Source organism: Neoarius graeffei, chromosome 9, assembly GCF_027579695.1.
Source record: "Neoarius graeffei isolate fNeoGra1 chromosome 9, fNeoGra1.pri, whole genome shotgun sequence".
NCBI classification, from domain to species: Eukaryota; Metazoa; Chordata; class Actinopteri; order Siluriformes; family Ariidae; genus Neoarius; species Neoarius graeffei.
Window position 1 is genome coordinate 68300462 of NC_083577.1, and position 26937 is coordinate 68327398.

General features: G+C 42.3%; 1 protein-coding gene across 2 annotated transcripts in view; it reads left to right on the top strand.

Moving 5' to 3' along the window:
- bmpr2b (bone morphogenetic protein receptor, type II b (serine/threonine kinase)) overlaps positions 1 to 26937 on the top strand; it is a 188649-nt gene that overhangs the window by 125866 nt on the left and 35846 nt on the right. Inside the window, exons 4-6 of one of the 2 annotated variants that reach the window (XM_060930148.1) lie at positions 22208 to 22318; positions 22410 to 22501; positions 26446 to 26676. In XM_060930148.1, the coding sequence (XP_060786131.1) occupies positions 22208 to 22318; positions 22410 to 22501; positions 26446 to 26676 (434 nt within the window). The remainder of the gene's footprint in view (positions 1 to 22207; positions 22319 to 22409; positions 22502 to 26445; positions 26677 to 26937) is intronic. The other variant, XM_060930149.1, reaches the window with a different exon arrangement.

Consider the following 26937-nt stretch of genomic DNA (forward strand, 5'->3'; position numbering starts at 1 on the left):
TCAAATTAAATAACTTCCCAGCTACAGAATGGCCTGTTGTGTTTTTTTTTTTTTTTTTTACATATTACAGAAATAAACATATATCACAATGACCAAATTTCAGAGGGAACTAAATTTCACCGATTTTATGAAATCGAAAGGCCGTCTACTTTTAAGTTCTCTTGGCAAGGTGTCGCATAACTCGGAACCTGCGTAAGCTGGCATTGTTCCAACAAATGAACTTCTCTTGATAATAGGAACCACCAAATCATTGTTGTTGTCTGCTCTGTTCCATATTAGTGAGTGGAAAAAGAATGTGAACTTCTTGGATTAGCAGTTAATCTGAAGATGAAATTCCAGTCGGTGTTTTTAATCAGTGGGACGGCAATAAGGTGCGAGTGGGTGCCATGTTTTATTTAAAGAGCAAGGATTTTTTTTTTTTTTTTATGAGAATCTAATTTTCTCAACACGTTTGTGGAAGTCTGTCATGGCACAGCAAAGGAGATTTGAGTTGTTGATGCTCATCAGGCTGGAAAACGTTACAAAGCAATCTCTAGAGTTTGGACTCCACCAGTCCACAGTCAGACAGATGGAGGAAGTTCAGGATCACGCTTACCCTCCCCAGGACTGGTCAGCCAACAGAGATCACTCCAAGAGCAAGGTGTGTAGAAGTCTGTGAGGTCACAAAGGAACCTAAGGTAACTTCTAAGCAACTAAAAGCCTCTCGCACATTGGCTAATGTTAAAGGGTAACTGTACAGCATTTAAATATGACCGATATTGATAGAACAAGCCCAAATTATTATCATTATAATAATACACACAAGTGCAGCCACCTGATTAGCTATCATAAGTGCATATTCTGGACCAATTTTTTTTTTTTTAATATGAAAGAATGTCCCTTTACACACTCATCCAGAAGGGTAATTTTGCACAAGGCCATCTGTCTACAGCAGAAAAAAATAAAACAACAAAACGCGTCTGGAAAAATCCCAAGGGAGTCTGGAGCCAGATTCGTGACGTTACCTGCGGAAGCGCCAGCAGGCTGCGCGAGCTTTACACGGGTTCAGTGCACAGCCTGTGTAGACCAAGCGCTCCCATTTCTATCTCATTGTCCGGTCTTTTGGAAAACGATGAGTACTAATCCCATCAAGATTGGTGTTGCTACACCCTCCTACGATACATCTGTTAACCATTTTAATAATTACACGATAACGTTGAAGAAATTTGCAGAAAACCACCAGCTTGTTTTCTCATAAACAAACCAGTGCTGACGTAGGATTCAGAGGGAGGCGTCCCGCACGCGACGTCACGAAAATCAATGTTTCCCAGGAAATCCAAACGCCAAGTTTTTTCAGAGGCGGACCAATTCACCTCAAATGGCTTGATTTCAACTGAATTTTTCTGGTATTGCGCAAGGTAAAAAAAAATTGCAGAGAATGCAGAAATGTTACAGATATTTGACCAAAGTTTAATATAAAATAGGAGAATTACATTGATCTTGCTCCTGAATTTACCCGTGATATGCACTTTAAAGGTCCAAAAGCATGTCAAGCTTTATTGCACATGGGCAACCGGTATGGCGCCCAGTATATGACGTCCAGTCATTGATAGCCAGGTACTGGAAGTTAAGTGTAGCCGATGTAAACATAAAAAGAAGAAGAAGCCGTTATTTGTCACATGCACACTCAAACACAGTGAAATTCCTCCTCTGAATTCAACCCATCCGAAGCAGTGAACACACATACCCAGAGCAGTGGGCGGCTATGCTACAGCGCCCGGGGAGCAGTTGTGGGTTAGGTGCCTTGCTCAAGGGCACTTCAGCCCAACCTCAGCCCACAGCTGCCCCATGTTCACCTAACCTGCATGTCTTTGGACTGTTGGGGAAACCGGAGCACCCGGAGGAAACCCACGCAGACACGGAGAGAACATGCAAACTCTACACAGAAAGGCCCCTGTTGACCACTGGGCTCGAACCCAGAACCTTCTTGCTGTGAGGCGACAGTGCTGACCACGACACCACCGTGCTGCAACATACTTGTTAGCCTGGATTTAGTCTGATGAAAGAGTTATCTTCATGTCAGTATGAACCTCGGAAGAATGGTTCAAGAAGAATAAAATAAACCTTTTGCACTATTTTAAACATAGCGGCGCTCAAGGAGGTTACTATTTGTTTACACCAGGGCTTTGAACCGGTTCAAGGAACGAAAATGAAAACCAGGAACTTTTTCTATTTCACATGGAACAGAAACGAAACCAGAAACTTTATTATTTTTTATGTTCCGGAACAGAAACGCTTATTAAAAATAATGGTAACCGGTTAATACCGGTTTTTATTTCGTTCCTCAAAGTTTCCGTAGCCTACAAATAAAAAAGTCATTCTCCTCCTGCGCAAGTTTCTATGACCCGCTGGGGTTCACTTCCTGTGTGACGTTCGCTGACTGAATGGAGAGAGTGGGAGGGTGGACTACTATCACGTCTCCACATCTTAAATAAGAGGTAAATATTGCAGTCTATCGTTATTCAAAAACGTCAATTTCAAACACGATATCAATATATTTGTCCACGTTAATGAGAGGCTCGCGAACATTAAATGACGTTAACCTCTGTTAGCCTATCAATGCATAGGGCCTGACTAGCCTTTGGTAACACACTAAACGAATTCTCTTTCATTTTTGGCACTTTTTCTGTTTGTGTAGATGGGAAGACATACTGAGAATCCAAATCGCCAACATTTGAAATAATAATTGTTTTGAATTATTTCTTGTCTTATTTAATGAAGGTTGTAATAGAATTAGCCTACATTTGGCTTAAGCTGGATGAGACAGAGACATAATTTTATAGCCATTTGTTAAACAGCTGACAGGGAACGTAATTAACCGTTCCGGGAACGAAATTTTTTTGTTCTAACCGGTTCGGGAACGTCTATTTAATGGTGGAACCCAAAACCGGAAACGTTAAAATTCCGTTTCTGTTCAGAACGAACCAATAGGAAAAAAATTCTGGTTCAAAGCCCTGGTTTACACTGCTTTTAGACTACCCCAGCCATTCGTGTACATTTTGTATCTTGCGCCAGCGTAGCATTAATTTTTGAGGACGTGCACAACTGATGCACCAAACTGACGCAGGATATACAAGACATCCTTCATACGAACGCGTATTTAAAAGCAACCGTCTCTCCATCCTAACTCCGGCGTATTATCCTGCTGTCCCATGCCTCTTATTTTTAGTTGACATTCTCATATCTCTTTACATTATAGGTAGATGTAAAGGGTGAGTCTCGAGTTCCAGGTAGAGGTGGTTGCTTTACACTGAAACCAGCTCTGTGTATAGATGACTTGCAACCACGTGATCAAAACGCGCGACGTCTTGAGCGTCCGCCATGATGGTGGATCTACAAAGCAACTAGGATGGCAGCCGCTGAAAGCGTGTCTGTAAACAATGCTGAATTTTCTCACTATTACCCTATTTTTTTTTATTTATTTTCTTTCTTTTTCAATTTTCATTTTATTTATTTTTTTTCTGTGTGTTTGTGTAGTTTGATGTTTGTTTGAGTGTTTTGCCCACCGATTGTGGTGTAGCTCCGGACCCAGTTTTGGGCGTTGGTTCCCTCTAGGCCTTGGTTCGCCGTGGGCGATGCCTGCGCTCCCAGCTATGGACTGCAGTGAGCTCGCTGCTCATTTTACATTCGTGGTTGTCCAGCGCTCTGCGCTTTAATGCTTGGCGTGATGTTCCGAGTGATGTTGCTCGGTGGCGTCGCGGCGGCTGTGCAGGCGGTTTGGGACACACCAGCGCTCTGCGTGGCGGAGCTTCTCTGCTCGCTTTGTGGATCCACGGCGTGGTGTTTGAGCGATGTGGCTGACGGCGTCACGGCGGCTGTGCTGGAGATGTGGGACTTGTTTTCATGCACCTTTTGGTGGGACTGTGGCTGCTACACCACTGGAATTACATTCTGACCCCTACTTGGTGGACTTTTTACTTTTATTTTTTATTATTTATTCATTTATTTATTTATTATTTTTTATTATTTTTTCTTTGTCTATAATTGTAAAGCGTCCTTGGGTTTCTTGAAAGGCGCTATATAAGTTGAACTTATTATTATTATTATTATTATTATTACCCAGATTTGAACAATCAAGCGAAGATTCGATACAAAGAGAAGATAGATGTGTGTGGTTTTGACCTGTATTATTTAAAAAGTCAGACTTTTCTGAACATCATACGCTTCTACTGACCATCGAGTACCCAGATATCGCATTCTATCTGGTTCAGCTGCCAAAGAATCAAGTCCGACCTTGGACGAAACACAGCCCGTTTTCTGAGCGGGTGCCCAGTCTGGATTGTTTCTATCGTATAATTTTGCTTGTGCTCCTAGAAGCGAAATAGTAACACACATGTTAAAATTATAACAACAACCGAGTGAACCACGACAAAAGAACGCTCATTTTATAGCAAAATTCTAGCAACACGAAACAAAATTCTTCCATGATATTATCGAGAAAGCTTTTGAATCTGACCTGAGATAAAATGATCACTGCAGACACGAGCCGTTTTGGTTTTAGCCTCTGTTAGATCAGCCCTGCCGATGTTGTTCAGCCGTGCTCGTCTCCTCTCCGTACTAAGCCTCAGAGTTTCCTCACCGTCTTTCCGAATCACGGACGGAATTCTTAAAAAGCGGAACGTGCCACGGTCACGAGTGCTGTTGTGACCACAAACATACACAGCACAAAGATATGGCAGAGCTAAAAGAACGCTTAAAGCAGTGGAAAAACAAGGAGAGTCGCGCACACGTGAATATGTTTTGTACGGAAGACCCCGCATTTGTACTGTATCTCCACCAACATGGCCGACATCCGGGTTTCTATTTTGCTTTGACGTCACTTGCAAGTCAAGGATACAAATCCTCAGTTGTTTCTCGAGCACAAAACCGTTCAGGTTAATATTATCTGACTCTGCTACAGGGATCGAACGGGAATGCCTCTCAGAGGTACTGGTCCGAATGGAGTAGCACTGGTCCGTATTTATAATCACAAATTTCAAGCCGATTTTATGTATTTATTCATATAATACAACCATATTATACATGAGTGATCAATTTCAACTGTCTATAAACTGCTTCCTCAGTCATCTCATCATCATCACAATCTTCGAAACCTTCATCCAGATCATCATCATCATCTATCGGGTCATACACCACATCATGTTGCGCTTCCTCGTCATCTTCATCTTCCACCTCCTCATTCTGTCTCTCCTGGGGCTCTACATCTCCTGCCACATACTCCCTCTCATCACCTGCAGGCTGCTCTGGCTCATCATACTTGTTGAGCGATATCCGTTTGTTTTGATAGCTGTCAGAAATGTCAAGCCAAGGACTTTTAAACTTCGCTGGGGTCTAATCTATCTGACCAATAGCGGTTCAAGTTACATTTGTCTTCACGGGCAGCAACGAAAATGAACGGGAAGAAACGAAACTTCACGCAGCCATGCTGCATGTAGCGGCGTATACTGCGCACGTAAACAATATGGCGGTGCCCGCGTCTATTGCCCCTTTTCCACCAAAGCAGTTCCAGGGCTGGTTTGGGGCCAGTGCTTAGTTTGGAACCGGGTTTTCTGTTTCCACTGACAAAGAACTGGCTCTGGGGCCAGAAAAACCGGTTCCAGGCTAGCACCAGCTATATCAAAAGGCTTGACTAAATAAACTTGGTTGTTTATTGTAGCCCTGTGATAGCTCTATTTACCATGGCAATATATGTCATATTTAGCAAAATTACTCGTGTCATTTAGAAAAAGTGCTTTTTTGACCACAGGTAGCTCCAAAAGGGGATGCACTTACATCATTCTTTATACCATTTTTAAGCGACGAGAAGCAGCAGCTGTACAAACGCGAAGTCATCCATTATTATTATTGTTGTTGTTGCTACTTCTTCCACGTTGTTTTTGCTTCGATATTCGCGCCAAGGTTTATGCAAACGTATCGACGTAATTGATGTATACAGCGATGTAATGACGTATACAGCGACGTAACTGACGTATACAGCGACATAATGACGTGGCTTCCCTTAGCACCGCGAGCTATGGAAAAGCAAACTGGTTCTCAGCTGGCTCGCAAGTTGAACAAGTTGTGAACCAGCACCAGCACTGGCTCTTAACCAGCCCTGGAACTGATTTGGTGGAAAAGGGGCATTCGCCAACTTGACAAATGTCTCACAAAATCTATTGAAATTATCGTAAAAAACGGTAAAATAGACCAAGTTCTGCTAAAAATGGGCGAGAATCATTGATAGAAACCATCGAGGCAGTGAGTAGTTTGAGATATATATATATATATATATTGTGGCGAGCCAGTCGCCCACTCGGTCGAGTACATGTCACTAGTCGCCCGTACCCTTTCCAACTCGCATTGGCGAGTGGGCGACCGCCCGTTTCGATCCCTGCTGCTGTAGGAATTCAAACATTCCTTTTTCATAACCCATCACGATGGAGGTCACAGAGGGCTCAGACAGCCAGATCAAAATGACCAGCTCGAGATAAAGGTTAAAATTAAGAGCAGTGAGTCTGTGTTTGTGATGAGTACTAGACAAGTAGCCTCCAGAGAGTGCAAGAACGGAGTGTTATCTTGTGAGGAAATGCTTCTTTGGCAGCGTTCTTGCAGGGCTCCGTGAAGGAAGTTCTTCGACAGGAGACGTCTGACTCTGCGTGCAATTATCTACAATGATGGACATAAACACTGTAAAAGGAAAAGACTGTGTCTCAGTAAACCAGAGAGGAAAGACTCAGTGTCATCATTTACTGTTGAACTGCTGATAGCCCTGTTGTAGAATTAATTGCAGCCAAAACCACACGACCGGGGTTTTGACAATGGTGCAACAAGCAGAAAATTTTATTTTTCAAAATAATGATTTTATAGTGACGCAGGCCTTGATGCCGTACTGCAGTTCTCAAGTTGCTTTTCATCTACTGAGTAATTAACGGGTTGTAAAGCAAACAAGCGCATTGTTTCCTCAGAACAATCGGACCCATTCTGTTTGCCAAACTCAGCGACTGAAAGGAAGCTCTCCAGCATTCTTTGATGTTGATTGTGTGGTTTGGAGGATTGCGAATGACATTACTGACTGACTGACTGACTGACTGGGTTTGACTGTAATTTGTGCGTAGGTGGAAATCACTATATACATCCGTCAGTCAAAGTGTGGTGTGGTCTCGAAGTCTGCTATTGAATTTGAAATTCTGCGTTGTTCGGAATCAGATTTCCTGCTCCAGAGAATCCTGTGGAACTTTTCTGCAGTGAAGATCAGCAGCACCGTGCTGGTTTATTTGCAGTACGGCAGCAACCATTGGAGAGAGAGCGTAAAGCTAAGGGTTGTTTTACAATCAGGGTACGCACGCTAAAAATCACATTTAACACTTATTATCTTCAATATCAAAAGGCTTGACTAAATAAACTTGGTTGTTTATTGTAGCCCTGTGATAGCTCTATTTACCATGCAAAACAAATTTGGTGATAACGTTATTTTTGGTGAATGTATGGCAATATATGTCATATTTAGCAAAATTACTCGTGTCATTTAGAAAAAGTGCTTTTTTGACCACAGGTAGCTCCAAAAGGGATGCACTTACATCATTCTTTATACCATAAAACAAATAGGTTCCATATCATTGGAAACATAGTTAAAGGAACAGTCCACCGTACTTCCATAATTAAATATGTTGTTCTCTGAATTGAGACGAGCTGCTCCGTACCTCTCCGAGCTTTGTGCGACCTCCCAGTCAGTCAGACGCGCTGTCACTCCTGTTAGCAATGTAGCTAGGCTCAGCATGGCCAATGGTATTTTTTGGGGCTGTAGTTAGATGCGACCAAACTCTTCCGCGTTTTTCCTGTTTACATAGGTTTATATGACCAGTGACATGAAACAAGTTCAGTTACACAAATTGAAACGTGGCGATTTTCTATGCTATGGAAAGTCCGCACTATAATGACAGGCGTACCAACACCTTCTGCGTGCTTCGACACCTTCACTCCTGTTTTCCCCCTCTCCCCCGCCCCCCTGACTTCCGTCAATGCACAGCCAATGTGACTGGAAACATCAGTGCTGTGGTCAGGGGGGCGGGGGAGAGGGGGAAAACAGGAGTGAAGGTATCAATGCGCTGTCGAAGCACGCAGAAGGTGTTGGTACGCCTGTCATTATAGTGCGGACTTTCCATAGCATAGAAAATCGCCACGTTTCAATTTGTGTAACTGAACTTGTTTCATGTCACTGGTCATATAAACCTATGTAAACAGGAAAAACGCGGAAGAGTTTGGTCGCATCTAACTACAGCCCCAAAAAATACCATTGGCCATGCTGAGCCTAGCTACATTGCTAACAGGAGTGACAGCGCGTCTGACTGCGTCTGACTGACTGGGAGGTCGCGCAAAGCTCGGAGAGGTACGGAGCAGCTCGTCTCAATTCAGATAAGAGCATATTTCATTATGGAAGTACGGTGGACTGTTCCTTTAAGTTTTAATGTTGAATGTCAGTAAGTTTTCAGACTATTTTGATCAAATTAGTATGTAATTGTGTCAAAAAAATGTCCTCTCCGAGACAGCTAATTTTTCAATATAAAATAACATATCTAAAATGATTATTTTCATCCTAAAATGTGGTCAAGATATTGGGACATAAATATTAGAGACAACTAACACAAAGCTTACAGCCTTATATTTAAAAGCACTATGGAAGTAGCGGATTCTGAATTGTCAAAAAAAAAGTCCTCTCCGAGAATCACTTCATTTGTTTCTCCCATCTTATAGCAGATTACACAAAACTACCATACACATATGTCAAAAAATTACCTGAAATCTGTTCTTTAACTTGTCCTTCACTTAAAAACTGGTACAAGAACCAGTTTGAATTTTGGACCCCTGTGACACAAACTTTGTACCCTGATTGTAAAACAACCCCTAACGCCTGTTGTATCTTTGCAGACCGGTCCAATCGCAAGAGGTTTCAGTCACGTGACTTTTCCTAGCGATTTCACTTCCGGTAAAACAGCTGGTGGTCGAGCAAACCAAAACGGCTGCCGTAGTGCAAACAACTAGCGATAACTTATCAGAGTACGCTCGTAATCTAGAAGCCACTGCTCACTTTAGATATATTCAGAAGATTGCTGTGTGCACTGGAATCGACCCGTACAGTCTGGGAAAGAAGGATTTGTCATACGATCTCGAAAACTACCCTTCAGTCGAGTTCCCTGACATCTCAAACTGTCTGGCGTTCCAGACGTCTTTCTACACCGCAAAACAGATGAAAGCGTGGAAGAGTATGGAGGCTTACAACTTTTTTGTATGTGGCTGTGTAAAGGACCTCGCTATCAAGTCACTGCCGAATGAATCCTGTATTGTTTTTGCCCGTGTTTTAAGCTCTTCATTCACGTCTTTACAACGAAGCGCTGCAAGTTGAAGTGTAAACAAACAACAGTTGGCTTGATTCTCACTTGTGTTGGCTCTTATCTCTCAGCTAAATCATTCACAAAGATCATCAGAAACCCCTTTAAAGACCTGGATCTCAGTTAAACAAGACGGAGAAGTGATCACGGCGCAGTGTAACTGTACGGCTGGGGAAGAATTTTGTCGCAACCTTCATGCATATGGACTTTGTGAGGAGGAAACAAAGAAACAGCTGGGGACTTTAGCGCTTCGTGACTAAAAAAAAAAGTACCGTAAAATAACGACACATAGCAAGAAAAGTATTTGGAAAACACTAAGGCCATAGCCGAGAGGGAGAGACAAACCTTTCACCAAGTGATCACTGCAAACTCGAGCAGGCTTCGACTCGGCTCCCTTCGATTTCAGTTTGAGGTTCAAAAGCCACCTTTCTCGACGTCTTTTTGTGAAATCCTGTGTTCGTTCACCTTTTTTATTAGTTCACGGGGAACCCTGAAGAAATTATCAGTTTTACGGTCGAACAACCTAAAACAACGCAAGCATAAGGCATGTGTCATGCGAACAGTGCACCTTCTCCGTACAAACACTTTGTCAACTGAGCTTTGGTAGACCACCAGCTAAAGTTTTGAATAACTGATGAGGCGGATGGGACGTCACGTGAAACCCAAGAATACCGATTACAGATCAACGCACTGCGTGGTTGAGAGATTCATTGTTCGATGTGGATTTGTCTCAGATGGAAGAGAGATTCCTCCAACAAAAGGGTCAATGGGAGCGATCAACAGCTGTGAGATTACACCAGTCAGATGACCTACTGTTTCAAAACAATACTAGATGAAAATTAGACTCGAACAGTGTACATTGTACTTTCGATTGATTTAAATTTTTTTTTTTGCTTCAGACCGTGATGCCTGCCTTCCCTTTGTCTTCTGAGAGCTTTGTGAAGGATTTGCCCTGTGTCCTGCCACCGATAATAAGCCCCCTTTCCTATTTTCCCCCGTTCTCTCACCTCTCTGTCTCTCTCACGCATATGCAGACACACACATCTTAAGGGGATTCTTTGTAAAATGATTTGTGTGTCAAAGGAGAATACAAGATGCCACTTTTCTGGCTCGAGGACCATCATGGTGTTTGTGTTGTGGATGCCTCCCGTGCTACCATTCCAGCCATTTAGGTGACTGCTGCCAGTCTGCTAGCTTGGCTGGCATAACCGGAGATTGAACCCAGTTGATTTGCTGAGCCCCATTTCTCTGATGCTTTTATGCTCAAGAGAGAAGGGGAGGCAGTTTGCGATTAATAACTGGGAGGATAAATTGGTTTTATGAAATTAAAACAACATCTGCATCATGACCCAAGGCCCTGTACAGCATATTAAATGTGAAACGGAGAGGGTTGCATGTGCAGTATAATGAAGGGAAGGGCTTAGGTTCCAGACATATTTTTGTGCAATTTGAGAGATATCGGATACCCTTTAGACAGATGTGCCGCTCAACCATGCCCATGGGATTGCACCCAGCAGTCTTTGCAATAGATATGACCATTTTGTAATTATTATGTAATGTATTTACATTACATAAGCACTGTTAGCCAAAACATTAACTTCTCGAGCCAGATAACGAAGCCCACTTGACGTCATTTGCAGCCCTGTAGTTATCGTTTGCATCTACAGGAGTCAACATATAAGCAGGATGTAGAAAAGCATCCTAGCTGGTGTATTGAATGTTAAAGGGGAACTGGAGGCAAGATTTTATATACAAAATTCTGTTTCTCTCATCTCATCTCATTATCTCTAGCTGCTTTATCCTGTTCTACAGGGTCGCAGGCAAGCTGGAGCCTATCCCAGCTGACTACGGGTGAAAGGCGGGGTACACCCTGGACAAGTCGCCAGGTCATCACAGGGCTGACACATAGACACAGACAACCATTCACACTCACATTCACACCTACGGTCAATTTAGAGTCACCAGTTAACCTAACCTGCATGTCTTTGGACTGTGGGGGAAACCAGAGCACCCAGAGGAAACCCACGTGGTATCCTATAATCATGGATCTAAAACCTCTCAGAGACCCTGAAAATGCACCTGAGAGCATCTATTTTCAAAAAATTTTCCAGGGGCGGCATGCCCCTGCACCCCCCTAGTTTCACTTTGCGCCTTCGGCGCTCGCTTTTGCACCGTTGGAGCTCAATTGTCTGTGTATTATCATGCCAGAATTTTCATACAAGTCCTAAAAGTAGACAAAGAGAACCCAGTTAAACAAATGAGACCAAAATATTATACTCGATCATTTATTTATTGAGGAAAATGATCCAATATTACATATCTGTGAGTGGCAAAAGTATGTGAACCTTTGCTTTCAGTATCTGGTGTGACCCCCTTGTGCAGCAATAACTGCAACTAAACATTTCCGGTAACTGTTGATCAGTCCTGCACAGATGTATTATCATGCCATGGACAGATGTCCTGACAGTTTCCTTTAGAATTCGCTGGTATAATTCAGAATTCATTGTTCCATCAATAATGGCAAGCCATCCTGGCCCAGATGCAGCAAAACAGGCCCAAACCATGATACTACCACCACCATGTTTCACAGATGGGATAAGGTTCTTATGCTGGAATGTAGTGTTTTCCTTTCTCCAAACATAACGCTTCTCATTTAAACCAAAAAGTTCTATTTTGGTCTCATCCATCCACAAAACATTTTTCCAATAGCCTTCTGGATTGTCCACGTGATCTTTAGCAAACTGCAGACGAGCAGCAATTTTGTTTTTGGAGAGCAGTGGCTTTCTCCTTGCAACCCTGCCATGCACACCATTGTTGTTCAGTGTTCTCCTGATGGTGGACTCATAAACATTAACATTAGCCAATGTGAGAGAGGCCTTCAGTTGCTTAGAAGTTACCCTGGGGTCCTTTGTGATCTCACCGACTATTACACGCCTTGCTCTTGGAGTGATCTTTGTTGGTCGACCACTCCTGGGGAGGGTCGCTGCTATAGCAAGTTATGAGTGTTTGAAATATGCTCTGTTATATATATATATATATATATATATATATCAGTCCATATGTCAAAGCAATGGCCGTAAACAAGATTCGCCGAGACCTGTGCGAGACATCGTAGGACGGAAGTAAAACGTACAGCGGAAATCAAACTCTGTGTCTGAAATCGCTCACTCGTTCACTACTCCCTATATAGGGAATTACTATAAAGAGGACTATATAGTGAGCTCATCCGTAAAATGAAAGAAAAAAGCTTTCGCACAATTAAACCGTGCCAGATCAGTCAGCTGGTGGGTTTTCAAAATAATAAATACATGCGTATATTTTTGTGATAAATCCATATTATACTGAGCGTATTTTCCACATTAATCAATACAAAGTACCTGCATCTTTCAGTTCTTTTAAATCAAGGCTGAATACTTTCTTCTTTGCCGCTGCCTTTAATTAAATCAAATTTGAGACTTTTAATTTGATTTCTTTCAGTGCGACCGCAATGCATGATGGGATATACTGCTTTGCTTTGGTTAGTGACCATTGTTGTACACTAATTTTCGTGATGCATTGTGGGATACTCTGAGTGCACTGTATAAGGTGTAAATAATCCTCACTAGACATTCGGACAGCACTACAAAATGGCGTCCTCACTCTGTAGTGCCCTATATAGTGAGTAGGGAGCAATTTCGGACACAGGGAAAGTGACCGACACCTGCCAACGTTGTCAAAGGACGCGTGCCCTCTTTCGAATGCTGACAGAATCAAGCCGGAAGTTCTGTTTGTTTTGATAGCAATCAGGAAAGTTTGAAAAAAGTAGGCAGTAATCGTCATTTAAACTCGTTTTTGTGCAATATTTCGTTTGTAAAACAGTTTTCAAAATGGTGACACTGACACTTGACGTTTCGAAGTCTCGCACAAATCTCATAAAAATCGTGCGGATAAGCGACGCCTGCCGTGGACCAAACGAACTAAATTCAACACGGCTAAAAACCGAATAGGCCGATAAGCATAATATTTAATTGCAATTAATTGCCAGTACGAGTCACGATATAAGGTTACTAAAACGTAATTGAATAACACGTTAATTAAGAAATAAAGCAAGTTTAAAAATGACTTCAGTTCCCCTTTAATTAAAAGATGGAAAACCGTGCAACTTGGGTTGAAACTAAAATGTACCCAGAGAGATGAGACTTGTTATTACTGTTACCCACATGGATGAGGTAAAGACCACAGATCTGTGCATCCACAGACAATTCCCTAGCTGATCATTGCGCTTATTTAATCTAACTACATAGGTAGCCAGCTACAAATAATGATTTATGCTGCCGAGCACGAAATTCAATAGTGTGCAGCTGCAACCCGACAGACAGCCCCAAGCTGGGGCTTCATCATCTTCAGCAAAAGAAAACCATAATTGTCGTGTATTAAATATAAACTGAAACGTCTTATTTCTTAATAGTAATTGAAAATATGCAAATGTAAAGTATGCATGCATTAAAAGCAACCGAGGATGCCGACAGCGCGTTCCTGGAGAAACGCATGGGCACACCGTCCTATCCACTGCCGACAAAGGGTTCAGGGGATTTTGACGAGGCAGGGTTTCCAATAAAACCTGAAGCAGCTCGTTTTGGTGAAGGAGAGGAGTGTGATTGACAGTACTGCAGCTGAGTGTGGGTTGCTATGCAGTTTGGGAGTGGGAGTGTGATCTGTGAGTAGGGTTGGTAGCCCAGGGAAACTGCAACTGCTGCCATCCCTCTGTTGCCACAGACAGGATTTCAGAAGAAACCACATTTAGAAAAGCCAAGGAAGAGGACAAGGACGTAACATAATAACGCCATATTGATACAGGCACATTGCGGATCTCTTACAACCACCGATCTGCCTGCTGTCGGTGTACAAGGTCGATATTAGGGTTCGATCAATATTTAGCCTTGATGGGATGCATTCATTAGCTCCAGTTCGAGACGAGACAGCATAAATTTGTGTCTACACAAACCTGAGGCAAACGGTAGACGTATAATAAATCAGTTCTGCCAAATTCTGACATGAAAATAAATTAGTTATCTCAACCTGGAATAAGGAGAAGAAAATAATAGGTACTTTAATATTAATCTCTCATGTTAATGTTGAGGGAAACAGTATGGCCCAATGGAAACAGTCGAACGCGAGAAGCTTTAAGTAATTAGCCTAGCTATGGAACTGCGTCACACCAAGATGCCGACGTACGAAAACCATCGTGACTCTGCATCGACCTCGGAGAGTTTTGAGTCGCAGTAAGGTAATTTGTAGTTTACATTCGCAAATAGATCCGTGAAACAGAAGACAAATATATCTTTTCTCTGTTACTGCTTTTGTGTTCTCGTTTCTTCCTCTGTAAGATCAAAACATTAGGTGTATAACTCCATACTCGCTACCGTGGAGTCGAACCCATGAATTCTAAGGCTAAGATAGCCAAGCGCTAGCTGGAATTATTTAGTTATCCGTCCAGAAAAATGACACGTCATCTAACCTTGCTCTGTCTTGTAGTTGTACTCACGAGGCAGGCTTTCCTTTTCTTTTAAAAGTAGGTCAAACACGCCCCACGGTGGTCACGTGATTATTGTCGCTTACCTGCTTTGGCAATTTCCAGAATCGTAAACTGCAGGATGCGTGTTATCTCGTCAAAACATTTACACACAGGATACATGGTGTGTGCAGCAGCGAAACGTCTCAAAACTCCAACAGCTATAGAAATGGAACATTTTGCCCAGAATTCAACTTTGCAGTCAGAACCTTTAAAGCGAGACGGCCTTTCGAGTTCATAAAATTGGTGAAATTTAGTTTCCTCTGAAATGTGGTCATTGGAACATATTTATTTCTGTAATATCTCATTCATCTCATTATCTCTAGCCGCTTTATCCTTCTACAGGGTCGCAGGCAAGCTGGAGCCTATCCCAGCTGACTACGGGAGAAAGGCGGGGTACACCCTGGACAAGTCGCCAGGTCATCACAGGGCTGACACATAGACACAGACAACCATTCACACTCACATTCACACCTACGGTCAATTTAGAGTCACCAGTTAACCTAACCTGCATGTCTTTGGACTGTGGGGGAAACCGGAGCACCCGGAGGAAACCCACGCGGACACGGGGAGAACATGCAAACTCCACACAGAAAGGCCCTCGCCGGCCCCGGGGCTCGAACCCGGACCTTCTTGCTGTGAGGCGACAGCGCTAACCACTACACCACCGTGCCGCCCCTTCTGTAATATCTAAAAAAAAAAAAAACCCAGGCCATTCTGTAGCTGGAAGTTATTTAATTTGAGGGGATTATTTCCCGAGCAAATAATGTGCATGAAATCACAAGCTTCGTGCAGTCAAGCAGACAGAGGAAGGGAAGTCCGTGTGCGCATGCGCAGGTTTACCGTCGTCGTCTTTTGGGTTTTACGGCAGCTGGCATCCACAGTGTTGCATTACTGCCATCTACAGGTTTACCTTTGACGGTGCACTGATAGTTCCATCATTCTGTCGCTAAACGAACAGCTGATCACACCGAGGTGCTCGCTGACCGCCGATATTTATCAGTTTGGTCCGGTGTTTCCTTTCCTTCGCAACATAATGTCTTTTCTTCTCGCTTTCCGTTACTGTAGTCGATCTTTCACGCTTCTTTCGCACACTCACATCCGCCATTTTTCTCTCCTGTTTCAAATTTGTATCCCACAATGCCTTGCGCAAACAGGTAAAGCCCACCACGTGATGCATGACATAGTATCTTGAATTGGGTCATGGTGAAGCAGGAAAAAATAGCGGAGATTTAGGGCCATGTGGCCCTAAATTCATTAATTGTTCTATTTTTAAAAAACTAATAAAATTGGAAGTCTGTGATTCTAATTCTAAAGAAATATAATTGGGTGTCAGGAAACATTATCTCATCTCATCTCATTATCTCTATCTGCTTTATCCTGTTCTACAGGGTCGCAGGCAAGCTGGAGCCTATCCCAGCTGACTACGGGCGAAAGGCGGGGTACACCCTGGACAAGTCGCCAGGTCATCACAGGGCTGACACATAGACACAGACAACCATTCACACTCACATTCACACCTACGGTCAATTTAGAGTCACCAGTTAACCTAACCTGCATGTCTTTGGACTGTGGGGGAAACCGGAGCACCCGGAGGAAACCCACGCGGACACGGAGAGAACATGCAAACTCCGCACAGAAAGGCCCTCGCCGGCCGCTGGGCTCGAACCCGGACCTTCTTGCTGTGAGGCGACAGCGCTAACCACTACGCCACCGTGCCGCCCAGGAAACATTATTTTTATGAAAAATCCGAAAGGCAGTATAGCTTTAATATGAAACACTAACAGCAGCAACAGTATTGGAGCTTTGGTTTTTAGTCTGCTTTTGGCTTTAGATGATGAGACCTAAAGCAGCTGAATCAGTGGGTGTGCTATCAGACACTGCTACTGAAGATTTTTATTTTATCCTATTCAGTAGAAAACGTGATTCTGGCTAGGTCAGGTAGATCCCAGGCTACAACTACACAACATACTGTAGTTGTAAATAGTATACCGTTCTGTAAAATAAGAAACTGTGGTATACTATTTTGGAAAAACCATTTGGGTATTAAGCAACTGCTTCATTTTTAATTTTTAAAATGGCAGGTGTCTGACTTGATTAACACTTCATGACCCTTTCAGTCATGGTTGCATTCGACAAAGCCTTGGTCTGCTCCATTTCTAGCTCCAGCCTCATGTTCCTATTCAGTGCATACGGTACCCAGGTAAATTAAGCACGGGTACTTATTTATGGCACAGATCACTTGTCAGTGGCAACAACAAAATATGGATCACTGATTTGTTCCCGTACCCTGCTTACCACACTACCGAGGGGGAAAAAGGGCTATTAATATACGACGCGCTTATTCAAATATGCTCTTGCACACCAGTCACGAGCTCTGTCCCGTTAGCTCACTTTGCATCAGATCACTTCATTGGCCCAGTAGCCCGTCGTTCTGACACTCAGCTCTTGTGCGCAAGGCAACAGTATACGAGAGCGAGTGAAAGAGCGGGGATCTAGAGCAGCGATAGAGAAAGGCATGCGAGATGAAGGGGGGCGGTGAGGACTGATAGAGTGCGCTTAAGTAAGCAGAGAGGAGGAAGTGAGCAGAGAGCCCATAATGGATGGAGTGATGAAGAGGGAAGTGCAGGAAGTGGAAGCAGGGCACTGAATGCATAGGCGGGACACAAGGAAAGGCAGGCAGACATTCAGCCTCCAGGCCAAACGTCGCTGGCTCCAGGACATGTAAACAATACGTGCACACCAGACTGTGCACATGTTTTTGTATGATTGTGTATACGGGTGAGCGACTCTGACATTAACATTTTAAAGCATTTGGTGACCTACAGAAGTGACCCGTAATCTCTATGAAAAACATATCCTCATGCTAGTACAAATGGGTCCGAGTCAAAGGATCCCATCAACTTGAAACCATGTTAGAGAGGAGCTAGCACGATGCATTGGTACCATAACAAAAAAGTACAAAATCTGTTTTCGTGTTGTAGTGTGGCGTTTTTTTGGAGGGACTCTATAGACGACCTTTTCAGTCAGATTTAACGTCTTTGGCGTTTAGACACCTGGGGGAAGTTCATTCTACCATTTGCGTGCCAGCACAGAGAGTCCTGACTCATGTCTTCCTTGTACTTGGAGAGATGGTGGGATGAGTTAAGCCATGATAGACCCAGAAGGGAGTGAGGTAGAGTGGGTGGTTGGATAAATGCCTTCAGGTAGGTGTGGGGTCTGTGTTGAGCTTTTTAGGAAAGTATCAGTGTTTTAAATTTGATGCAGGCAGCTACAGGAAGCCAGTAGAGGGAAGGCAGGAAACAAGTCAAGTTTATTTGTATAGCGCTTTTAACAATAAACATTGTCGCAAAGCAGCTTTACAGAATTTGGCGACGGTGGCAAGGAAAAACTCCCTTAGACGACATGAGGAAGAAAGCTCAAGAGGAACCAGACTCAAAAGGGAACCCATCCTCATTTGGGCAACAACAGACAGCATGACTATAACATTAACAGTTTTAACATGAAGTCAGTTTCGTTGATGCTATAAACTCTTCATTAATGGAAACTCGAGTGCAAAACTGTTCATGACAACCGCAGTCCTAAAGTTAGCAAGTCAACTGTAGTCCTCAGCCATAAAAGCATTACTGTAAGCGTCCAGAGCGTCCTTCAATACCCCTTTTCCACCAAATCAGTTCCAGGGCTGGTGCTGGTTCACAACTCGTTCAACTTGCGAGCCAGCTGAGAACCAGTTTGCTTTTCCATAGCTCGCGGTGCTAAGCGGAGCCACGTCTTTACGTCGCTGTATACGTCAGTTACGTCGCTACGTTTGCATAAACCTTGGCGCGAATATCGAAGCAAAAACAACGCGGAAGAAGCAGCAACAACAATAATAATAATGGATGACTTCACGTTTGTACAGCTGCTGCTTCTCGTCGCTTAAAAATGGTGATCTTTCGCGGTCTTGTTATTGCTGTTGGTCTTAACAACTCCCCCCCGGCGTAAGCGATTCTTTCCTCTGGCCCAGCAAAGAGCTGGTGCTAGCCTGGAACCGGTTTTTCTAGTCCGATCTCCAAGTTGTCCAATCTTGAGATGACTAAGGACTGAGGACCTGGGTGAATAAAAGTGGCCAGATCCTCCTGATTATTATCAAAGGGAAAGCCTGCATGATCAAATCCTACACCAGTTTACACACAAGGTTACATTTGTGTATGTGGAGAGAATGTAACTTAAAATATAAACGTGTGTGAAGCAGGCTTGTAGTACTCGAGTCCAGCACTCGGACTCGAGCCCAACTCGTGACTCGACTCAGACTCGTGCATTAACTGCATTCGGACTTATAAATTGGAGACGACGACTCAGATTTTTTCATTATTTTTTGTAACATGCCACACACTGCAAAAAACTGAAAACTGAATTTGAGGAGAAAATTACTTAATAGCAGTAAAATTATCCGGACAGAGATTTTTACTTGACAAGACATCTTCAAATAAGTCGGTTGCAATCCAGAACTAGGTTTAATAATCTCAGAATTGGTGTCTTGTATTCTTCTAACAGGAAGTGCTGGATCGTTTCAACTATTTTCAAGATATTTTCACTTGCTAAGAGAGTTTTTGCAGTGTAATAATTTGGCAGAAGATATTTATATCTACATTAATTTTGTACTAATTTCATGCAAGAGTGTCACACCTGCGCACCTTGGCGCGTGCACCAGATAGACTCTCGGGCGCGCTCAGGACAGCGCACGCGAAGCGGACTCTCTCGCACGCACCGTAAACTACTCGCACCTGCACAGGATTAAGGCACAATTAGCGCGCCTATATAAAAACTGTGAAAACACACTTACTTTGCGAAGTATTGAGTTGCATTGCTGAGACATTATCGAGCCTTATTTCCTTGTTTGGTTTCCGGATTTCCTGTTTCTCGTCTTTGATTCTGCCGAGTCTACGATAGCCTGTTTGTGCCTCGCTCGACCTATCGCCCGTTTCACCGTTTTACGATTTTGCCTGCCGTTCTGGATTGTTTACCCTCTTCACTTGTATTAATAAACACACCTTCTGCACTTACATCCGTCTCCCAACCATCTCTGACAGAATACGTCACACTCCCTGATAAAGAGAAGCACATTCACCTGTTCATACGTCATGTTCAGGAACAAACTAATGTTAATGGCGTTAAAACAGCCACCGTCAAATGGTGCGGTTGGGGTCTTGTTCCTGGACTGGACTCGAAATTTTTTTTAATGACTTGAATGCTGGGGACTCGAGGTTTAGTGACTCGACTGCAACACTGGTGTGAAGCTCATAGAGACGCCCGTCTTTCTGTCTACAGTGCTAGGAAGAGGGATCGTGTTATTTGAACACTTGTTAATGAAGCATGCAGCTGGGGGAAAATGGACTCAGGAGGGCAATATCAGCAGGAAGATAGTGGTTGCATTTTGATTGTTAGATTGAACTTGAAACACTGATTACATCGGAAGCACATTCGTTCAATCAGATTTTTAAAAAAGCTCAAGTGTAGGCAGATTTGTTTTTGTATTCTTGAGCACGAGTGTGCAGGGCTGCCATAAATGTTGTGGTTGAAATTACATATTATAAATGATGTACTTTGATTATGATAGCATTATGCTCTGCAGGTCCAGTATGTATGTTTATTTGACGTCCGAGACAATAAAGCCTTGCATTATGTTCTGCAACACAGTTCAGACTCATATACAGCATTTCCAGCTTATTTTATACAGTCATCTAATCCCATTTTACCGTCATCTCATACCGTTTGTATGATGAGGGTTTTGAAAAGGTGTTGTGACCTTTTTAATGATTTATTGCAAGCAGTAGGGATGTGGGCTGCTATTTTGATGATTGGATTTCAGCTCCAGTAGGCAGTGAGAGGCAGGCCTTGGATGTCATCCGTTATTTGTTCCTTCCTTTTTCTCTCTTGCGTTATCAAATTAAATCTCCAAATGCTAAAGAAGTGTAAGAGTGATGAGTCCATTGAACTGTCGTGTCATTGCGGGGAAGAAATGATGTGTTCTGAGAAAGTCTGTGAGCCAGGCTAAGATTCATCACAGCTTGTCAAAGCTTAAAGGAGATATGCAGAACCTTTATTTTTAAATACATTTCTGAGTGGATAGTATCTCCATCCTTGACTCGTGTATGCTGCATAAATGGGAATAAAAATATATTTTTGAGAGTTAAAATCGACCACAAAGTTGGCATTGGAGCTGCCCCGCTGAGCCAGCCAGCCCGGAGTGCGTGACGTCACAGCGGGAACCGGTTTTAAGGCCGAGGCCTTTTACAGCTACAGACCAAAGTCATATAAATAAAAATTTATGGTGAAAGTAAGAAATACCGTTACCGACTTGCTCAACTAAGACTGATTTGACTTCATTGATTGTGGGTTGACTCATTAAAACAGGATAGGTGTTATAACTTATGCAACGTACATGTACATGCATGCATTTTCACTGATAAAACGTAAAAGGCTAATTAAATAAATCAGATGAACTGAGACGATCACATTCTGAAGCAAATTAAATAATCTTATACCGGTAACTTAAACACACAATACAAGTTGCATGTATTAATCTAAATGCAGGTGAACAACGTGTTGTTCATCCAAATGAGAGTCGGAGCTTACCCGTCTGTGTTCTCGCTTCTTGAAGGCCGATCTTGTGGCCGATTGTTTTTGAAACAATCTGACTTTCAGTTGTTCGTTCAGTTTTCCGTTCATTCGCTTCTTCCACATAAGGGCGAGATGGCAGCAATATCCAGTTTAGAAATAAGACGGCTGCTCCACTCATTCTCTCCATACTGTGTACTCCGCCATTACTGCTCGGCTCAGGCAATTACTACCAGCAACACATCTACGTGACATGGTGATAAATTAGCTCAAAATGGAGGATCAGATTTGCAGTCAGCTCTGTGTTTTAGTATAGCGGAAATGGCGATGAGACCGACAGACTTCCTGCTGCGACGTTACAGACGTCAAGGTCATTCACTCAGACCGCTACCTATATAAAATCACTTTAATCAATCATAAAAATTACTATATTAGATTTATTGTTAACGCTTAAAACTATTCCTGTGCCATTCTTGAGGTCTCAAGGCATTTATAAACGAAAGTGAGGCCATGGCTCTGCGTATCTCCTTTAAGCTCTATCTGCTGTTCTGAATATTAACTTCCTGTTCTCCAGAAACTCAAACAGGTCTGTAGCTATATTCGAACAGACAGTCTGAGATACTGACCACCCTACCTCTGTCTGTCCTCTCAGTGGATCCACGGCCTCTGAACCGTGAGGATGCCATTTTCATCACCCTGGCATCTGTGTCGATCGTAGCCGTGCTCATCGTGGCGGTCTTCTTTGGCTACCGCATGCTGAAAGGTGAGACAGATTACGTCCTTCACGACAGTGGATTTTTAGCAAGCTCGATATTGTGATTTGACCTGTGTGTTTGTTTTTTTTTTTTTTTCAGGAGACCGTAAACAGGGTCTGCACAATATGGACATGATGGAGGCAGCAGCATCTGAGCCATCAGTTGATTTAGACAATCTGAAGCTGTTGGAGGTGAGAATCTTGACTCTAATCCCAAACGTTCTATACTACACCTGCAAAAAATTGAAAACTGAATTTGAGGAGCAAATGACTTAATACTAGTAAAGTTACAGTGGGGCAAAAAAGTATTTAGTCAGTCACCAATTGTGCAAGTTCTCCCACTTAAAAAGATGAGAGAGGCCTGTAATTTTCATCATAGGTACACTTCAACTATGAGAGACAAAATGAGAAAAAAAATCCAGAAAATCACATTGTCTGATTTTTAAAGAATTTATTTGCAAATTATGGTGGAAAATAAGTATTTGGTCAATAAGAAAAGTTCATGTCAATACTTTGTTATATACCCTTTGTTGGCAATGACAGAGGTCAAACGTTTTCTGTAAGTCTTCACAAGGTTTTCACACACTGTTGCTGGTATTTTGGCCCATTCCTCCATGCAGATCTCCTCTAGAGCAGTGATGTTTTGGGGCTGTCGCTGGGCAACACGGACTTTCAATTCCCTCCAAAGATTTTCTATGGGGTTGAGATCTGGAGACTGGCTAGGCCACTCCAGGACCTTGAAATGCTTCTTACAAAGCCACTCCTTCGTTGCCCGGGCAGTGTGTTTGGGATCATTGTCATGCTGAAAGACCCAGCCACGTTTCATCTTCAATGCCCTTGCTGATGGAAGGAGGTTTTCACTCAAAATCTCACGATACATGGCCCCATTCATTCTTTCCTTTACATGGATCAGTCATCCTGGTCCCTTTGCAGAAAACCAGCCCCAAAGCAAGATGTTTCCACCCCCATGCTTCACAGTAGGTATGGTGTTCTTTGGATGCAACTCAGCATTTTTTCTCGTCCAAACACGACAAGTTGAGTTTTTACCAAAAAGTTCTATTTTGGTTTCATCTGACCATATGACATTCTCCCAATCCTCTTCTGGATCATCCAAATGTTCTCTAGCAAACTTCAGACGGGCCTGGACATGTACTGGCTTAAGCAGGGGGACATGTCTGGCACTGCAGGATTTGAGCCCCTGGCGGCGTAGTGTGTTACTGATGGTAGCCTTTGTTACTTTGGTCCCAGCTCTCTGCAGGTCATTCACGAGGTCCCCCCGTGTGGTTCTGGGATTTTTGCTCACCATTCTTGTGATCATTTTGACCCCACGGGGTGAGATCTTGCGTGGAGCCCCAGATCGAGGGAGATTATCAGTGGTCTTGTATGTCTTCCATTTTCTAATAATTGCTTCCACAGTTGATTTCTTCACACCAAGCTGCTTACCTATTGCAGATTCAGTCTTCCCAGCCTGGTAAAGGTCTATAATTTTGTTTCTGGTGTCCTTTGACAGCACTTTGGTCTTGGCCATAGTGGAGTTTGGAGTGTGACTGTTTGAGGTTGTGGAAAGGTGTCTTTTATACTGATAACGAGTTCAAACAGGTGCCATTAATACAGGTAACGAGTGGAAGACAGAGGAGCCTCTTAAAGAAGAAGTTACAGGTCTGTGAGAGCCAGAAATCTTGCTTGTTTGTAGGTGACCAAATACTTATTTTACCGAGGAATTTACCAATTAATTCATTAAAAATCCTACAATGTGATTTCCTGGATTCTTTCCCCCCATTCTGTCTCTCATAGTTGAAGTGTACCTATGATGAAAATTACAGGCCTCTCTCATCTTTTTAAGTGGGAGAACTTGCACAATTGGTGGCTGACTAAATACTTTTTTTCCCCACTGTATCTTGCTGCACGGACAGATATTTTTACTTGGCAAGACATCTTCGAATAAGTTGGTTGCAATCTAGAACTAGGTTTAATAATCTCCGAATTGGTGTCTAATGGGAAATGCTAGATCGTTTCAACTATTTTCAAGATATATGTCCACCCGCTACACTGCAAGAAATGGCCTTTCAAAAATAAGAAATAAAAGATTAAAACAAAGCATATTTGCTTGAATCAGGTGAAAAAAATCTGCCAATGGAACTAGTCAAATTTGACTTGGTAAGATTTCTTAAAGTAAGATGAAAAATCTCACCTGTTTTTAGATGAAATAATTCCAAAATAAGATTGGGGAACTTATTATGCGAGATCTGATTAACTCAAAATAATCAAAATAGTTCTTATAACAAGATCGTACTTCTTACATTTAGCCATTCAAGTCATTTTTATTTATTTCATTGTAAGGGTATTTCACTTAAATTCATGACAAAGTCTTAGCAGTAAAAACTGAATGTAAGATAAATATACTAATATTAGGATTGTTAAATTCTACAACTAAGCATTGCTAGCTTAAAAGATTTCCTTTTGTGACCTGTAATTAGTAAAATACTCTAGATACGAGACCAGAGACTATCAAGTTGACGACACGTGTAGCATTGCAACAAGTTTATTTTTTTTTCCCATTTCAACATTCAAACATCTCTTAAGATTCCACTTCCCCAGGACCTCAGGCACCAAAAAAAAAAAAAAAGTCTATGCATTTTGACTTACAGTGCTTACACAACGCCAAAGCAACAGTGCATTCTGGGGGCACACATATGTTTTGAAATGTATGAATTGTAATGAAAGATTCAAAGATTTCAGTAAAGTTCATTTATTCCCAAAACAAGCATACTTTGTTTTTTTTTTCTTGAAACAAGATGAACCGCATTTGACAAAATGTCCAAAATGTACACAAAGTCAGAAAAATCTGTTCGTAAAATTACGTTATAATGACCAAATACAATGAAAAGTATTTTTCCAGTCTCACCTGTGAAAGGTGATCACCATGTGATCTCGTTTGGACGGTAAACCTGTTGGTACAGTTAATGAATGAATGAATTGAATGAATGAATGAATTTATTTTATTTCGAACATGTATAAAAATGTATGTAACTATTTGTACATACAAAAGAAAGAAAATGAAAAAAAAAGTGACAAAAAAAGAATAAATAAAATAACCAAGAGCTAATACATTACAATACACCGCACATTGTTCGAAAAAGGAGTGGGAAGAAGTACAATACTTTTTTTTAAAATTTCCCACCCCATTAACTACCCCGAAATCCAAACTACATTAATACACCTATAAAAATATATACCATATATACACTTCATGAATATCCATATAAATATATAATTACAAAAATAAATATATACTACATACCATATCCATATATATATATATATATATATATATATATATATATATATATATATATACGCAGCACATGAATGAGGCATCTTTATTCTCCGCTTTGACCCATCCAATATGGCGGCGAGGATTACGTACGATTCTATGCGGTAGGCGGCGTCTTTAATGGTCCGGAATAAATTGAATGCTACACGTTGATGGATTAATTTGTTCTTCTACATCCTTTTTGAGGAATGTATTGTAGGACTTAAACCAACATCTGAAGAGGTGAGATCGCTCCTTTTTTTCCCTATTTTTGCTGGCGGGATTGACACTCTCTCTCTCTCTCACTCACTTTGCACCATTACACAATAAATATTCACAGTGAAAATATTTTGTAAGCGCGTTTCATGAACCAAGTTCTAGGATTTGTTGACAACTCGCATCGAGTTCGTTACACTTCTACCCGGCGTGAAGCACATGTGGTTGTGACGTCATCATAAACAAATCCGTTCTACTCATCCAGACGACTTCGCAACGGCGCCGTTGCCAGATCTTTCCACTCTGGAACCCGTTCTCAAAAGATTTCGTTTTGGGGCACCCAAAACGCCGGTGCCATGTGGACGCCAGGCCGAAACGATAAACAACTGTATCGGATTCACCTGAATCCGTTGCCGTGTGGACAGGGCCTGAGTGAGGTTTTGCTTGTTGGGCAATTATGACTTATACAGTAATAAGGGTGGCTAGATGTTTTGACTTGAAAATAGACAAATAAACTTCCTAAGATTTTTATATTTTGCAGTGTAAGATAGCCTTTTTTGCAGCGTATACAATTCCTATAAACTATTTCTCCGGTGCTCTTTTGCAGCTGATCGGCCGCGGCCGCTACGGCTCGGTTTACAAAGGCGCTCTGGACGAGCGTCCAGTTGCAGTAAAGGTCTTCAGCTACACGAACCGTCAAAACTTTGTCAACGAGCGAGCCATTTACAGAATCCCTCTGTTAGAGCACGACAACATAGCACGCTTCATCGTAGGAGACGAGCGTCTGACAACGGACAGCCGTATGGAGTACCTCCTCGTGATGGAATATTACCCACATGTGAGTACTCATCCATTAGCCACTGCATTTACTCATCCAGCTCTGAATGGATTGGGCAAGATAGTGTAGAATTTCCTTTGCTTACCTTCAACTGACCTTACCTCTTTCATTTTAACCGCCTCTTAATATTTTTGGCCATGATAAGAGGAGAGTCAAATATCCTGCCGGTAACACAACTACAGTATCTGGGCCGGTATTTTTATAGCTGATTCAGATGGTGTTACAGCAGGCAGTAGGAGAAGGGTGGGTTATGTACCAGCT